Source organism: Dendropsophus ebraccatus, unplaced genomic scaffold (assembly GCF_027789765.1).
Source record: "Dendropsophus ebraccatus isolate aDenEbr1 unplaced genomic scaffold, aDenEbr1.pat pat_scaffold_1230_ctg1, whole genome shotgun sequence".
NCBI classification, from domain to species: domain Eukaryota; kingdom Metazoa; phylum Chordata; class Amphibia; order Anura; family Hylidae; genus Dendropsophus; species Dendropsophus ebraccatus.
The window spans coordinates 1-19,756 of record NW_027208647.1 but is presented as its reverse complement, the minus strand read 5'-3'; the positions used below and the strand labels follow the sequence as shown (position 1 = coordinate 19,756).

General features: G+C 44.2%; 1 protein-coding gene across 1 annotated transcript in view; it reads left to right on the top strand.

Annotated features, from left to right (window-relative positions):
• Positions 1–10,626, top strand: part of LOC138775001 (uncharacterized protein KIAA1755-like) — a gene marked incomplete at its 3' end in the record, with an annotated part of 37,663 nt that extends 27,037 nt beyond the window's left edge. Inside the window, exons 3-4 of the mRNA XM_069955762.1 lie at positions 4,075–4,198; positions 10,533–10,626. Of these exons, the coding sequence (XP_069811863.1) occupies positions 4,075–4,198; positions 10,533–10,626 (218 nt within the window). The remainder of the gene's footprint in view (positions 1–4,074; positions 4,199–10,532) is intronic.
• Between the last annotated feature and the right edge of the window lie 9,130 nt (positions 10,627–19,756).

Here is a 19,756-nt window from a genome sequence, read left to right as displayed (position 1 = left end):
CTACTATATACTATATACCTATATACTGGGGGTGAGCATGTCCTGTCCATTCCCATACCTCTACTATATACTATATACCTATATACTGGGGGTGAGCATGTCCTGTCCATTCCCATACCTCTACTATATACTATATACTATATACTGGGGGTGAGCATGTCCTGTCCATTCCCATACCTCTACTATATACTATATACTATATACTGGGGATGAGCATGTCCTGTCCATTCCCATACCTCTACTATATACTATATACTATATACTGGGGGTGAGCATGTCCTGTCTATTCCCATACCTCTACTATATACTATATACTATATACTGGGGGTGAGCATGTCCTGTCCATTCCCATACCTCTACTATATACTATATACCTATATACTGGGGGTGAGCATGTCCTGTCCATTCCCATACCTCTACTATATACTATATACCTATATACTGGGGGTGAGCATGTCCTGTCTATTCCCATACCTCTACTATATACTATATACTGGGGGTGAGCATGTCCTGTATATTCCCATACCTATACTATATACTATATACTGGGGGTGAGCATGTCCTGTCCATTCCCATACCTCTACTATATACTATATACTGGGGGTGAGCATGTCCTGTCTATTCCCATACCTCTACTATATACTATATACTATATACTGGGGGTGAGCTTGTCCTGTCCATTCCCATACCTCTACTATATACTATATACTATATACTGGGGGTGAGCATGTCCTGTCCATTCCCATACCTCTACTATATACTATATACTGGGGGTGAGCATGTCCTGTCCATTCCCATACCTCTACTATATACTATATACTGGGGGTGAGCATGTCCTGTCTATTCCCATACCTCTACTATATACTATATACTATATACTGGGGGTGAGCATGTCCTGTCCATTCCCATACCTCTACTATATACTATATACTGGGGGTGAGCATGTCCTGTCCATTCCCATACCTCTACTATATACTATATACTGGGGGTGAGCATGTCCTGTCTATTCCCATACCTCTACTATATACTATATACTATATACTGGGGGTGAGCATGTCCTGTCCATTCCCATACCTCTACTATATACTATATACTGGGGGTGAGCATGTCCTGTCCATTCCCATACCTCTACTATATACTATATACTATATACTGGGGGTGAGCATGTCCTGTCCATTCCCATACCTCTACTATATACTATATACTGGGGGTGAGCATGTCCTGTCCATTCCCATACCTCTATTATATACTATATACTATATACTGGGGGTGAGCATGTCCTGTCCATTCCCATACCTCTACTATATACTATATACTATATACTGGGGGTGAGCATGTCCTGTCCATTCCCATACCTCTACTATATACTATATACTATATACTGGGGTTGAGTTTGTCCTGTCCATTCCCATACCTCTCCGCTCTGTATGACCACTATTACTGTATGTCTCTCCGCTCTGTATGACCACTATTACTGTACGTCTCTCCGCTCTGTATGACCACTATTACTGTACGTCTCTCCGCTCTGTATGACCACTATTACTGTATGTCTCTCTGCTGTGTATGACCACTATTACTGTATGTCTCTCTGCTGTGTATGACCACTATTACTGTATGTCTCTCCGCTCTGTATGACCACTATTACCGTACGTCTCTCCGCTCTGTATGACCACTATTACTGTATGTCTCTCTGCTGTGTATGACTACTATTACTGTATGTCTCTCTGCTGTGTATGACCATTATTACCGTACGTCTCTTTGCTCTGTATGACCACTATTACTGTATGTCTCTTTGCTCTGTATGACCATTATTACCCTACATTTCTTCACTATGTTTGACCACTATTACCGTACGTCTCTTCGCTCTGTATGACCAGTATTACTGTACGTCTCTCCGCTCTGTATGACCACTATTACTGTATGCCTCTCCACTCTGTATGACCACTATTACTGTATGTCTCTCTGCTATGTATGACCACTATTACTGTATGTCTCTCTGCTATGTATGACCACTATTACTGTATGTCTCTCCGCTCTGTATGACCACTATTACTGTATGTCTCTCTGCTCTGTATGACCACTATTACTGTATGTCTCTCCACTCTGTATGACCACTATTACTGTATGTCTCTCCTCTCTGTATGACCACTATTACTGTATGTCATTTCGCTCTGTATGACCACTATTACTGTATGCCTCTCCGCTCTGTATGACCACTATTACTGTATGTCTCTCTGCTGTGTATGACCACTATTACTGTATGTCTCTCCGCTCTGTATGACCACTATTACCGTACGTCTCTCCGCTCTGTATGACCACTATTACTGTATGTCTCTCTGCTGTGTATGACTACTATTACTGTATGTCTCTCTGCTGTGTATGACCATTATTACCGTACGTCTCTTTGCTCTGTATGACCATTATTACAGTATGTCTCTCCGCTCTGTATGACCACTATTACTGTATGCCTCTCCACTCTGTATGACCACTATTACTGTATGTCTCTCTGCTATGTATGACCACTATTACTGTATGTCTCTCTGCTATGTATGACCACTATTACTGTATGTCTCTCCGCTCTGTATGACCACTATTACTGTATGTCTCTCTGCTCTGTATGACCACTATTACTGTATGTCTCTCCACTCTGTATGACCACTATTACTGTATGTCTCTCCTCTCTGTATGACCACTATTACTGTATGTCATTTCGCTCTGTATGACCACTATTACTGTATGTCTCTCTGCTGTGTATGACTACTATTACTGTATGTTTCTCTGCTGTGTATGACTATTATTACCGTACGTCTCTTTGCTCTGTATGACCATTATTACCCTACATTTCTTCACTATGTTTGACCACTATTACCGTACGTCTCTTCGCTCTGTATGACCATTATTACAGTATGTCTCTCCGCTCTGTATGACCACTATTACTGTATGCCTCCACTCTGTATGACCACTATTACTGTATGTCTCTCTGCTATGTATGACCACTATTACTGTATGTCTCTCTGCTATGAATGACCACTATTACTGTATGTCTCTCCGCTCTGTATGACCACTATTACTGTATGTCTCTCTGCTCTGTATGACCACTATTACTGTATGTCTCTCCACTCTGTATGACCACTATTACTGTATGTCTCTCCTCTCTGTATGACCACTATTACTGTATGTCATTTCGCTCTGTATGACCACTATTACTGTATGCCTCTCCGCTCTGTATGACCACTATTACTGTATGTCTCTCTGCTGTGTATGACCACTATTACTGTATGTCTCTCCGCTCTGTATGACCACTATTACTGTACGTCTCTCCTCTCTGTATGACCACTATTACTGTATGTCTCTCCGCTCTGTATTACCACTATTACTGTATGTCTCTCTGCTCTGTATGACCACTATTACTGTATGTCTCTCCTCTCTGTATAACCACTATTACCGTACGTCTCTCCACTCTGTATGACCACTATTACTGTATGTCTCTCTGCTCTGTATGACCACTATTACTGTATGTCTCTCCGCTCTGTATGACGACTATTACCGTACGTCTCTCCACTCTGTATGACCACTATTACTGTATGTCTCTCCGCTCTGTATGACCACTATTACTGTACGTCTCTCCGCTCTGTATGACCACTATTACTGTATGTCTCTCCGCTCTGTATGACCAGTATTACTGTACGTCTCTCCGCTCTGTATGACCAGTATTACTGTACGTCTCTCTGCTGTGTATGACCACTATTACTGTATGTCTCTCCGCTCTGTATGACCAGTATTACTGTATGTCTCTCCGCTCTGTATGACCACTATTACTGTACGTCTCTCCGCTCTGTATGACCACTATTACTGTATGTCTCTCCGCTCTGTATGACCAGTATTACTGTATGTCTCTCCGCTCTGTATGACCAGTATTACTGTACGTCTCTCCGCTCTGTATGACCACTATTACTGTATGTCTCTCCGCTCTGTATGACCACTATTACTGTATGTCTCTCCGCTCTGTATGACCACTATTACATTCCTGCTGGTATAGCTCCTATATAGTAACCTAATAAATAATGATTTCAGGAAGCCGCGATAAGCTGGGCAGAGCCATAATCCAGGTGACCACGGACAGCACAGCATGGGAGGCGGCCTGGTGTTCTGTAAGAGAAGTGGCGCGGCTCTTCCTCTATCTTTTCTCAGTGGCCAGGTGGGATATGACATCTACAAATACGGGGATATATATAACATGCACTATATATACAGGGGGCACATATGCTATATATACAGGGGGCACATATACTATATATACAGGGGGCACATATAACATGCACTATATATACAGGGGGCACATATACTATATATACAGGGGCACATATACTATATATACAGGGGACACGTATACTATATATACAGGGGGCACATATACTATATATACAGGGGGCACATGCACTATATATACAGGGGGCACATATACTATATATACAGGGGGCACATATACTATATATACAGGGGGCACATATACTATATATACAGGGGGCACATGCACTATATATACAGGGGGCACATATACTATATATACAGGGGGCACATATAGCACATGCACTATATATACAGGGGGCACATATACTATATATACAGGGGGCACATATACTATATATACAGGGGGCACATATACTATATATACAGGGGACACATAACATGCACTATATATACAGGGGGCACATATACTATATATACAGGGGGCACATATACTATATATACAGGGGCACATATACTATATATACAGGGGCACATATACTATATATACAGGGGGCACATATACTATATATACAGGGGGCACATATACTATATATACAGGGGACACATAACATGCACTATATATACAGGGGGCACATATACTATATATACAGGGGGCACATATACTATATACAGGGGGCACATATAGCACATGCACTATATATACAGGGGACACATATACTATATATACAGGGGGGCACATATACTATATATACAGGGGGCACATATAACATGCACTATATATACAGGGGGCACATATACTATATATACAGGGGGCACATATACTATATATACAGGGGGCACATATACTATATATACAGGGGGCACATATACTATATATACAGGGGGCACATATACTATATATACAGGGGGCACATGCACTATATATACAGGGGGGCACATATACTATATATACAGGGGGCACATATACTATATATACAGGGGGCACATATACTATATATACAGGGGACACATAACATGCACTATATATACAGGGGACACATATACTATATATACAGGGGGCACATATACTATATATACAGGGGGCACATATAACATGCACTATATATACAGGGGGCACATATACTATATATACAGGGGGCACATATACTATATATACAGGGGGCACATATAACATGCACTATATATACAGGGGGCACATATACTATATATACAGGGGGCACATGCACTATATATACAGGGGGCACATATACTATATATACAGGGGGCACATATACTATATATACAGGGGGCACATATACTATATATACAGGGGGCACATATACTATATATACAGGGGGCACATATACTATATATACAGGGGACACATAACATGCACTATATATACAGGGGACACATATACTATATATACAGGGGGCACATATAACGCACTATATATACAGGGGGCACATGCACTATATATACAGGGGGCACATATACTATATATACAGGGGGCACATATAACATGCACTATATATACAGAGGACACATATAGCACATGCACTATATATACAGGGGGCACATATACTATATATACAGGGGGCACATATAACATGCACTATATATACAGGGGGCACATATAGCACATGCACTATATATACAGGGGGCACATATAGCACATGCACTATATATACAGGGGGCACATATACTATATATACAGGGGGCACATATACTATATATACAGGGGGCACATATACTATATATACAGGGGGCACATATACTATATATACAGGGGGCACATATAGCACATGCACTATATATACAGGGGGCACATATACTATATATACAGGGGGCACATATAGCACATGCACTATATATACAGGGGGCACATATACTATATATACAGGGGGCACATATAGCACATGCACTATATATACAGGGGGCACATATACTATATATACAGGGGGCACATGCACTATATATACAGGGGGCACATATACTATATATACAGGGGGCACATATACTATATATACAGGGGGCACATGCACTATATATACAGGGGGCACATAACATGCACTATATATACAGGGGGCACATATACTATATATACAGGGGGCACATATACTATATATACAGGGGACACATAACATGCACTATATATACAGGGGGCACATATAGCACATGCACTATATATACAGGGAGCACATATAGCACATGCACTATATATACAGAGGACACATATAGCACATGCACTATATATACAGGGGCACATATACTATATATACAGGGGGCACATATACTATATAATACAGAGGACACATAACATGCACTATATATACAGGGGGCACATATACTATATATACAGGGGGCACATATACTATATATACAGGGGACACATAACATGCACTATATATACAGGGGGCACATATACTATATATACAGGGGGCACATATAACTATATATACAGGGGACACATAACATGCACTATATATACAGGGGACACATATACTATATATACAGGGGGCACATATAACGCAGTATATATACAGGGGACACATGCACTATATATACAGGGGGCACATATACATATATATACAGGGGGCACATATAACATGCACTATATATACAGGTACACATAACATGCACTATATATACAGGGGGCACATATAGCACATGCACTATATATACAGGGGGCACATATAGCACATGTACTATATATACAGGGGGCACATATAACATGCACTATATATACAGGGGACACATATAGCACATGTAGTATATATACAGGGACACATATAGCACATGCACTATATATACAGGGGACATATATAACATGCACTATATATACAGGGGGCACATATAGCACATGCACTATATATACAGGGGCACATATACTATATATTACAGGGGACATATATAGCACATGCACTATATATACAGGGAGCACATATAGCACATGCACTATATATACAGGGGACATATAGCATACTATATATACAGGGGGCACATATAACATGCAGTATATATACAGGGGGCACATATAGCACATGCACTATATATACAGGGGACACATATAGCACATGCACTATATATACAGGGAGCACATATAGCACATGCACTATATATACAGGGGGCACATATAGCACATGCACTATATATACAGGGGACATATATAACATGCACTATATATACAGGGAGCACATATAACATATACTATATATACAGAGGACACATATAACATGCACTATATATACAGGGGCACATATACTATATATACAGGGGCACATATAACATGCACTATATATACAGGGGGCACATATACTATATATACAGGGGGCACATATACTATATATACAGGGGGCACATATAGCACATGTACTATATATACAGGGGGCACATATACTATATATACAGAGGACACATATAACATGCACTATATATACAGGGGGCACATATACTATATATACAGGGGGCACATATAACATGCACTATATATACAGGGGGCACATATACTATATATACAGGGGGCACATATACTATATATACAGGGGGCACATATAACATGCACTATATATACAGGGGGCACATATAACATGCACTATATATACAGGGGGCACATATACTATATATACATTGGGCACATATAACATGCACTATATATACAGGGGGCACATATAACATGCACTATATATACAGGTAGAACATGCACTATATATACAGGGGGCACATATAGCACATGCACTATATATACAGGGGGCACATATAGCACATGCACTATATATACAGGGGGCACATATACTATATATACAGGGGGCACATATACTATATATACAGGGGGCACATATACTATATATACAGGGGGCACATATACTATATATACAGGGGGCACACATAGCACATGCACTATATATACAGGGGCACATATACTATATATACAGGGGGCACATATACTATATATACAGGGGGCACATATAACATGCACTATATATACAGGTAGAACATGCACTATATATACAGAGGACACATATAGCACATGCACTATATATACAGGGGGCACATATACTATATATACAGGGGGCACATATACTATATATACAGGGGGCACATATAACATGCACTATATATACAGGTAGAACATGCACTATATATACAGAGGACACATATAGCACATGCACTATATATATACAGGGGGCACATATACTATATATACAGGGGGCACATATACTATATATACAGGGGGCACATATAGCACATGCACTATATATACAGGGGGCACATATAGCACATGCACTATATATACAGGGGGCACATATACTATATATACAGGGGGCACATATACTATATATACAGGGGGCACATATAGCACATGCACTATATATACAGGGGGCACATATAGCACATGCACTATATATACAGGGGGCACATATACTATATATACAGGGGGCACATATACTATATATACAGGGGGCACATATACTATATATACAGGGGGCACATATAGCACATGCACTATATATACAGGGGGCACATATAGCTCATGCACTATATATACAGGGGCACATATACTATATATACAGGGAACATATATAACATGCACTATATATACAGGTAGAACATGCACTATATATACAGAGGACACATATAGCACATGCACTATATATACAGGGCACATATACTATATATACAGGGGGCACATATACTATATATACAGGGGTTACATATAGCACATGCACTATATATACAGGTAGCACATGCACTATATATACAGGGGGCACATATAACATGCACTATATATACAGGGGGCACATATAGCACATGCACTATATATACAGGGGGCACATATAGCACATGTACTATATATACAGGGGGCACATATACTATATATACAGGGAGCAATATAGCACATGCACTATATATACAGGGGGCACATACTATATATACAGGGAGCACATATAGCACATGCACTATATATACAGGGGCACATATAGCACATGCACTATATATACAGGGCACATATAGCACATGCACTATATATACAGGGGGCACATATAGCACATGCACTATATATACAGGGGACACATATAGCACATGCACTATATATACAGGGGACACATATAGCACATGCACTATATATACAGGGGACACATATAGCACATGCACTATATATACAGGGGACACATATAGCACATGCACTATATATACAGGGGACACATATAGCACATGCACTATATATACAGGGGGCACATATAGCACATGCACTATATATACAGGTAGCACATGCACTATATATACAGGGAGCACATATAGCACATGCACTATATATACAGGGGCACATATACTATATATACAGGGAGCACATATAGCACATGCACTATATATACAGGGGCACATATAGCACTGCACTATATATACAGGGGGCACATATAGCACATGCACTATATATACAGGGGGCACATATAGCACATGCACTATATATACAGGGGGCACATATAGCACATGCACTATATATACAGGGGGCACATATAGCACATGCACTATATATACAGGGGGCACATATAACACAGCACTATATATACAGGGGACACATATAACACATGCACTATATATACAGGGGACATATATAACATGCACTATATATACAGGGGGCACATATAGCACATGCACTATATATACAGGGGACACATATAGCACATGCACTATATATACAGGGGACACATATAGCACTGCACTATATATACAGGGGACACATATAGCACATGCACTATATATACAGGGGACACATATAGCACATGCACTATATATACAGGGGACATATATAACATAGCACATGTACTATATATACAGAGGACACATATAACACATGCACTATATATACAGGGGGCACATATAACATGCAGTATATATACAGGGGGCACATATAGCACATGCACTATATATACAGGGGACACATATAACATGCACTATATATACAGGGGACACATATAGCACATGCACTATATATACAGGGGGCACATATAGCACATTTACTATATATACAGGGGGCACATATACTATATATACAGGGAGCACATATACTATATATACAGGGGGCACATATACTATATATACAGGGGGCACATGCACTATATATACAGGGGGCACATATAACATGCACTATATATACAGGGGACACATATAGCACATGCACTATATATACAGGGGGCACATATAGCACACACTAGATTCATGCACCATTCACACTGTATACACCCCCATTTGCACCACTATACATATGATACAATTATATGGAATTGTTCTTCTTACAGAAAGGATATAAGGGACCTGGGACTGATGATATTAGTGGACGCCAGAAAGCACCCCCCATCCCCCTGTCTGCAGGCAGCGCTACAGTGTGCCCAGGTGAGTGTATGGCATGTACAGGAGATCCTGAGGGCCCTACATATCAGTACTATATGGTGTGTACAGTATGATTCATCCATATGTGCTATAGATACAGTACATCCATATGTCTTATATATATATATACACATCCATATGTGCTTATATACATCCAAATGTGCTATATATACATCCATGTGTGCTATATACATCCATATGTGCTTTATATACATCCAATGTGCTATATATACATCCATAGCTATATATACATCCATATGTGCTTATATACATCCATGTGTGCTATATACATCCATGTGTGCTATATATCCATATGTGCTATATATACATCCAAATGTGCCATATATACATCCATATGTCTTATATATATCACATCCATATGTGCTTTATATACATCCAATGTGCTATATATACATCCATATGTGTATATACATATACATCCATATGTGTGCTATATATACATCCATGTGTGCTATATATACATCCATGTGTGCTATATATACATCATATGTGCTATATATACATCATATGTGCTATATATACATCCATATGTGCTATATATACATCCATGTGCTATATACATAATGTGTATTGTCTATATATACATCCATATGTATATATACATCCATGTGTGCTATATATACATCCATGTGTGCTATATATACATCCATGTGTGCTATATATAATCCATGTGTGCTATATATACATCCATGTGTGCTATATATACATCCATTGATATATATATACATCCATGTGTGCTATATATACATCCATGTGTGCTATATATATGTCTATATATACATCCAATGTGCCATATATACATCCATATGTCTATATATACATCCATTGTGCTATATATACATCCATGTGCTATATATACATCCATGTGTGATTATATACATCCATGTGTGCTATATATACATCCATGTGTGCTATATATACATCATGTGTGCTATATATACATCCATGTGTGATATATATACATCATGTGTGCTATATATACATCCATGTGTGCTATATATACATCCATATGTGCTATATATACATCCATGTGTGCTATATATACATCCATGTGTGCTATATATACATCCATGTGTGCTATATCATATACTATAGGTACGTGGAGGTGCTGGTTTGCTATAGGTTCAGACCCCTACAGCAGCAGTTACAGGAGGTTCTCCGCATGTTTTGTGTTTTATTTTAAATATTCAGATAAGATAGTTTGTCATTTTGGTTGTGATCCCTATTGGGGCCAGAGACGAAGGACCCCGCCTGTCTATATACTGCAACCCCGCCTGTCTATATACTGCAGGATGTAGCCCGCCTGTCTATATACTGCAAGGAACCCCGCCTGTCTATATACTGCAGGATGTAGCCCGCCTGTCTATATACTGCAAGGAACCTCGCCTGTCTATATACTGCAGGATGTAGCCCGCCTGTCTATATACTGCAAGGAACCTCGCCTGCCTATATACTGCAGGATGTACCCCCGCCTGTCTATATACTGCAAGGAACCCCGCCTGTCTATATACTGCAGGATGTAGCCCGCCTGTCTATATACTGCAAGGAACCTCGCCTGCCTATATACTGCAGGATGTACCCCCGCCTGTCTATATACTGCAGAATGTACTCCGCCTGTCTATATACTGCAGGATGTACCCCCGCCTGTCTATATACTGCAGAATGTACTCCGCCTGTCTATATACTGCAGGATGTACCCCGCCTGTCTATATACTGCAAGGAACCCTGCCTGTCTATATACTGCAGGATGTACCCCCGCCTGTCTATATACTGCAGGATGTACCCCGCCTGCCTATATCCTGCAGGATGTACTCCGCCTGCCTATATACTGCAGGATGTACTCCGCCTGTCTATATACTGCAAGGAACCCAGCCTGTCTATATACTGCAGGATGTACCCCCGCCTGTCTATATACTGCAGGATGTACCCCGCCTGCCTATATACTGCAAGAAACCCCGCCTGTCTATATACTGCAGAATGTACCCCGCCTGTCTATATACTGCAGGATGTACTCCGCCTGTCTATATACTGCAAGGAATCCCGCCTGTCTATATACTGCAGGATGTACCCCCGCCTGTCTATATACTGCAGGATGTACCCCGCCTGCCTATATACTGCAAGGAACCCCGCCTGTCTATATACTGCAGGATGTACCCGCCTGTCTATATACTGCAGGATGTACCCGCCTGCCTATACACTGCAGGATGTACCCCGCCTGTCTATATACTGCAGGATGTACCCCGCCTGTCTATATACTGCAGGATGTACTCCGCCTGTCTATATACTGCAAGGAACCCCGCCTGTCTATATACTGCAGGATGTACCCCCGCCTGTCTATATACTGCAGGATGTACCCCGCCTGCCTATATACTGCAAGGAACCCCGCCTGTCTATATACTGCAGGATGTACCCGCCTGTCTATATACTGCAGGATGTACCCCGCCTGCTATATACTGCAGGATGTACCCCGCCTGTCTATATACTGCAGGATGTACTCCGCCTGTCTATATACTGCAAGGAAACCCCGCCTGTCTATATACTGCAGGATGTACCCCCGCCTGTCTATATACTGCAGGATGTACCCGCCTGTCTATATACTGCAGGATGTACCCCGCCTGTCTATATACTGCAGGATGTACCCCCGCCTGTCTATATACTGCAGGATGTACTCCGCCTGTCTATATACTGCAGGATGTACCCCCGCCTGTCTATATACTGCAGGATGTACCCCGCCTGTCTATATACTGCAGGATGTACCCGCCTGTCTATATACTGCAGGATGTACCCCGCCTGTCTATATACTGCAGGATGTACCCCCGCCTGTCTATATACTGCAGGATGTACCCCCGCCTGTCTATATACTGCAGGATGTACCCCGCCTGTCTATATACTGCAGGATGTACCCCGCCTGTCTATATACTGCAGGATGTACCCCCGCCTGTCTATATACTGCAGGATGTACCCCGCCTGTCTATATACTGCAGGATGTACCCGCCTGTCTATATACTGCAAGGAACCCCGCCTGTCTATATACTGCAGGATGTACCCCGCCTGTCTATATACTGCAGGATGTACCCGCCCTGTCTATATACTGCAGGAACCCCGCCTGTCTATATACTGCAGGATGTACCCCCGCCTGCCTATATACTGCAGGATGTACCCCGCCTGTCTATATACTGCAGGATGTACCCCGCCTGTCTATATACTGCAGGATGTACCCCGCCTGTCTATATACTGCAGGATGTACCCCGCCTGTCTATATACTGCAGGATGTACCCCTCCTGTCTATATACTGCAGGATGTACCCGCCTGTCTATATACTGCAGGATGTACCCCGCCTGTCTATATACTGCAGGATGTACTCCGCCTGCCTATATACTGCAGGATGTACCCCGCCTGCCTATATACTGCAGGATGTACCCCTCCTGTCTATATACTGCAAGGAACCCCGCCTGCCTATATACTGCAGGATGTACCCCGCCTGTCTATATACTGCAGGATGTACCCCGCCTGTCTATATACTGCAGGATGTACCCCGCCTGTCTATATACTGCAGGATGTACTCCGCCTGTCTATATACTGCAAGGAACCCCGCCTGCCTATATACTGCAGGATGTACCCGCCTGTCTATATACTGCAGGATGTACCCGCCTGTCTATATACTGCAAGGAACCCCGCCTGCCTATATACTGCAGGATGTACCCCGCCTGTCTATATACTGCAGGATGTACCCCGCCTGTCTATATACTGCAGGATGTACCCCGCCTGTCTATATACTGCAGGATGTACCCCCACCTGTCTATATACTGCAGGATGTACCCCGCCTGCCTATATACTGCAGGATGTACCCCCGCCTGTCTATACACTGCAGGATGTACCCCGCCTGCCTATATACTGCAGGATGTACTCCGCCTGTCTATATACTGCAAGGAACCCCGCCTGCCTATATACTGCAGGATGTACCCGCCTGTCTATATACTGCAGGATGTACCCCGCCTGTCTATATACTGCAAGGAACCCCGCCTGTCTATATACTGCAAGGAACCCCGCCTGCCTATATACTGCAGGATGTACCCCGCCTGTCTATATACTGCAGGATGTACCCCGCCTGTCTATATACTGCAAGGAACCCCACCTGTCTATATACTGCAGGATGTACTCCGCCTGCCTATATACTGCAGGATGTACCCCGCCTGCCTATATACTGCAGGATGTACTCCACCTGCCTATATACTGCAGGATGTACCCCGCCTGTCTATATACTGCAGGATGTACCCCGCCTGTCTATATACTGCAGGATGTACCCCGCCTGTCTATATACTGCAGGATGTACCCCGCCTGCCTATATACTGCAGGATGTACTCCACCTGCCTATATACTGCAGGATGTACCCCGCCTGTCTATATACTGCAGGATGTACCCCGCCTGTCTATATACTGCAAGGAACCCCACCTGTCTATATACTGCAGGATGTACTCCGCCTGCCTATATACTGCAGGATGTACCCCGCCTGCCTATATACTGCAGGATGTACTCCACCTGCCTATATACTGCAGGATGTACCCCGCCTGTCTATATACTGCAGGATGTACCCCGCCTGTCTATATACTGCAGGATGTACCCCGCCTGTCTATATACTGCAGGATGTACCCCGCCTGCCTATATACTGCAGGATGTACTCCACCTGCCTATATACTGCAGGATGTACCCGCCTGTCTATATACTGCAGGATGTACCCCGCCTGTCTATATACTGCAGGATGTACCCCGCCTGTCTATATACTGCAGGATGTACCCCGCCTGTCTATATACTGCAGGATGTACCCCCACCTGTCTATATACTGCAGGATGTACCCCGCCTGCCTATATACTGCAGGATGTACCCCCGCCTGTCTATACACTGCAGGATGTACCCCGCCTGCCTATATACTGCAGGATGTACTCCGCCTGTCTATATACTGCAAGGAACCCCGCCTGTCTATATACTGCAGGATGTACCCCCGCCTGCCTATATACTGCAAGGAACCCCGCCTGTCTATATACTGCAGGATGTACCCCCGCCTGTCTATATACTGCAAGGAACCTCGCCTGTCTATATACTGCAGAATGTACCCCGCCTGTCTATATACTGCAGGATGTACTCCGCCTGTCTATATACTGCAAGGAACCCAGCCTGTCTATATACTGCAGGATGTACCCCCGCCTGTCTATATACTGCAGGATGTACTCCGCCTGCCTATATACTGCAGGATGTACCCCGCCTGTCTATATACTGCAGGATGTACCCCGCCTGTCTATATACTGCAGGATGTACCCCGCCTGTCTATATACTGCAGGATGTACCCCGCCTGCCTATATACTGCAGGATGTACTCCGCCTGCCTATATACTGCAAGGAACCCCGCCTGCCTATATACTGCAGGATGTACCCCGCCTGTCTATATACTGCAGGATGTACTCCGCCTGTCTATATACTGCAGAATGTACTCCGCCTGCCTATATACTGCAAGGAGCCGGGAACCCCCCCTGTCTATATACTGCAGGATGTACCCCGCCTGTCTATATACTGCAGGATGTACCCCGCCTGTCTATATACTGCAGGATGTACTCCGCCTGTCTATATACTGCAGGATGTACTCCGCCTGTCTATATACTGCAGGATGTACCCTGCCTGCCTATATACTGCAGGATGTACTCCGCCTGCCTATATACTGCAGGATGTACCCCGCCTGTCTATATACTGCAGGATGTACCCCCGCCTGTCTATATACTGCAGGATGTACTCCGCCTGTCTATATACTGCAGGATGTACCCCGCCTGCCTATATACTGCAGGATGTACCCCCGCCTGTCTATATACTGCAGGATGTACTCCACCTGCCTATATACTGCAGGATGTACCCCGCCTGTCTATATACTGCAGGATGTACCCCGCCTGTCTATATACTGCAGGATGTACCCCGCCTGTCTATATACTGCAGGATGTACTCCGCCTGTCTATATACTGCAGGATGTACCCTCGCCTATCTATATACTGCAGGATGTACTCCGCCTGTCTATATACTGCAGGATGTACCCCCGCCTGTCTATATACTGCAGGATGTACTCCGCCTGTCTATATACTGCAGGATGTACCCTCGCCTGTCATATACTGCAGGATGTACTCCGCCTGCCTATATACTGCAGGATGTACCCCCCGCCTGTCTATATACTGCAGGATGTACCCCGCCTGTCTATATACTGCAGAATGTACTCCCGCCTGTCTATATACTGCAGGATGTACCCCCGCCTGCCTATATACTGCAGGATGTACCCCCGCCTGTCTATATACTGCAGGATGTACCCCGCCTGCCTATATACTGCAGGATGTACCCCGCCTGCCTATATACTGCAGGATGTACCCCGCCTGCCTATATACTGCAGGATGTACTCCGCCTGCCTATATAGTGCAGGATGTACCCCGCCTGTCTATATACTGCAGAATGTACCCCGCCTGTCTATATACTGCAGGAACCCCGCCTGTCTATATACTGCAGAATGTACCCCGCCTGTCTATATACTGCAGGATGTACCCCGCCTGTCTATATACTGCAGGATGTACTCCCGCCTGTCTATATATTGCAAGGAGCCGGGAACCCCCCTGTCTATATACTGCAGATGTACCCCGCCTGTCTATATACTGCAAGGAGCCCCGCCTGTCTATATACTGCAGAATGTACTCCGCCTGTCTATATACTGCAGGATGTACTCCGCCTGCCTATATACTGCAAGGAACCCCGCCTGTCTATATACTGCAGGATGTACCCCCACCTGCCTATACACTGCAGGATGTACCCCGCCTGTCTATATACTGCAGATGTACTCCGCCTGTCTATATACTGCAGGATGTACCCCGCCTGTCTATATACTGCAAGGACCCCGCCTGTCTATATACTGCAGGATGTACCCGCCTGTCTATATACTGCAGGATGTACCCCGCCTGTCTATATACTGCAGGATGTACTCCGCCTGTCTATATACTGCAAGGAACCCCGCCTGTCTATATACTGCAGGATGTACTCCGCCTGTCTATATACTGCAGGATGTACCCCGCCTGTCTATACTGCAAGGAACCCCCCTGTCTATATACTGCAGGATGTACTCCGCCTGTCTATATACTGCAAGGAACCCCGCCTGTCTATATACTGCAGGATGTACTCCGCCTGCCTATATACTGCAGGATGTACTCCGCCTGCCTATATACTGCAGGATGTACTCCGCCTGTCTATATACTGCAGGATGTACCCCGCCTGTCTATATACTGCAGGATGTACCCCGCCTGTCTATATACTGCAGGATGTACCCCCGCCTGTCTATATACTGCAGGATGTACCCCCGCCTGTCTATATACTGCAGGATGTACCCCGCCTGTCTATATACTGCAGGATGTACCCCGCCTGTCTATATACTGCAGGATGTACTCCGCCTGCCTATTTACTGCAAGGAACCCCGCCTGTCTATATACTGCAGGATGTACTCCGCCTGTCTATATACTGCAGGATGTACTCCGCCTGTCTATATACTGCAGGATGTACTCCGCCTGCCTATTTACTGCAGGATGTACCCCGCCTGTCTATATACTGCAGGATGTACCCCGCCTGTCTATATACTGCAGGATGTACTCCGCCTGCCTATTTACTGCAGGATGTACCCCGCCTGTCTATATACTGCAGGATGTACCCCGCCTGCCTATATACTGCAGGATGTACCCCCGTCCTGTCTATATACTGCAGGATGTACCCGCCTGTCTATATACTGCAGGATGTACCCCGCCTGTCTATATACTGCAGGATGTACCCCGCCTGTCTATATACTGCAGGATGTACCCCGCCTGTCTATATACTGCAGGATGTACTCCGCCTGCCTATATCCTGCAGGATGTACCCCGCCTGTCTATATACTGCAGGATGTACTCCGCCTGTCTATATACTGCAGGATGTACTCCGCCTGTCTATATACTGCAGGATGTACTCCGCCTGCCTATATACTGCAGGATGTACTCCGCCTGCCTATATACTGCAGGATGTACCCCCCCTGTCTATATACTGCAGGATGTACTCCGCCTGTCTATATACTGCAAGGAACCCCGCCTGTCTATATACTGCAGGATGTACTCCGCCTGTCTATATACTGCAGGATGTACTCCGCCTGTCTATATACTGCAAGGAACCCCGCCTGTCTATATACTGCAGGATGTACCCCCGCCTGTCTATATACTGCAGGATGTACCCCCGCCTGCCTATATACTGCAGGATGTACTCCGCCTGTCTATATACTGCAGGATGTACCCGCCTGTCTATATACTGCAGGATGTACCCCGCCTGTCTATATACTGCAGGATGTACCCCGCCTGTCTATATACTGCAGGATGTACCCCCGCCTGCCTATATACTGCAGGATGTACCCCGCCTGTTTATATACTGCAAGGAACCCCGCCTGTCTATATACTGCAGGATGTACCCCGCCTGTCTATATACTGCAGGATGTACTCCGCCTGTCTATATACTGCAGGATGTACCCGCCTGTCTATATACTGCAGGATGTACCCCCGCCTGTCTATATACTGCAGGATGTACCCCCGCCTGTCTATATACTGCAGGATGTACCCCGCCTGTCTATATACTGCAGGATGTACCCCCGCCTGCCTATATACTGCAGGATGTACCCCCGCCTGTCTATATACTGCAGGATGTACCCCGCCTGTCTATATGCTGCAGGATGTACCCCGCCTGTCTATATGCTGCAGGATGTACCCCGCCTGTCTATATACTGCAGGATGTACTCCGCCTGCCTATATATGCAGGATGTACTCCGCCTGTCTATATACTGCAGGATGTACCCCCACCTGTCTATATACTGCAGGATGTACCCCCGCCTGTCTATATACTGCAGGATGTACCCCGCCTGTCTATATACTGCAGGATGTACCCCGCCTGTCTATATACTGCAAGGAACCCCGCCTGTCTATATACTGCAGGATGTACCCCCCGCCTGTCTATATACTGCAGGATGTACCCCCGCCTGTCTATATACTGCAGGATGTACCCTCGCCTGTCTATACTGCAGGATGTACCCC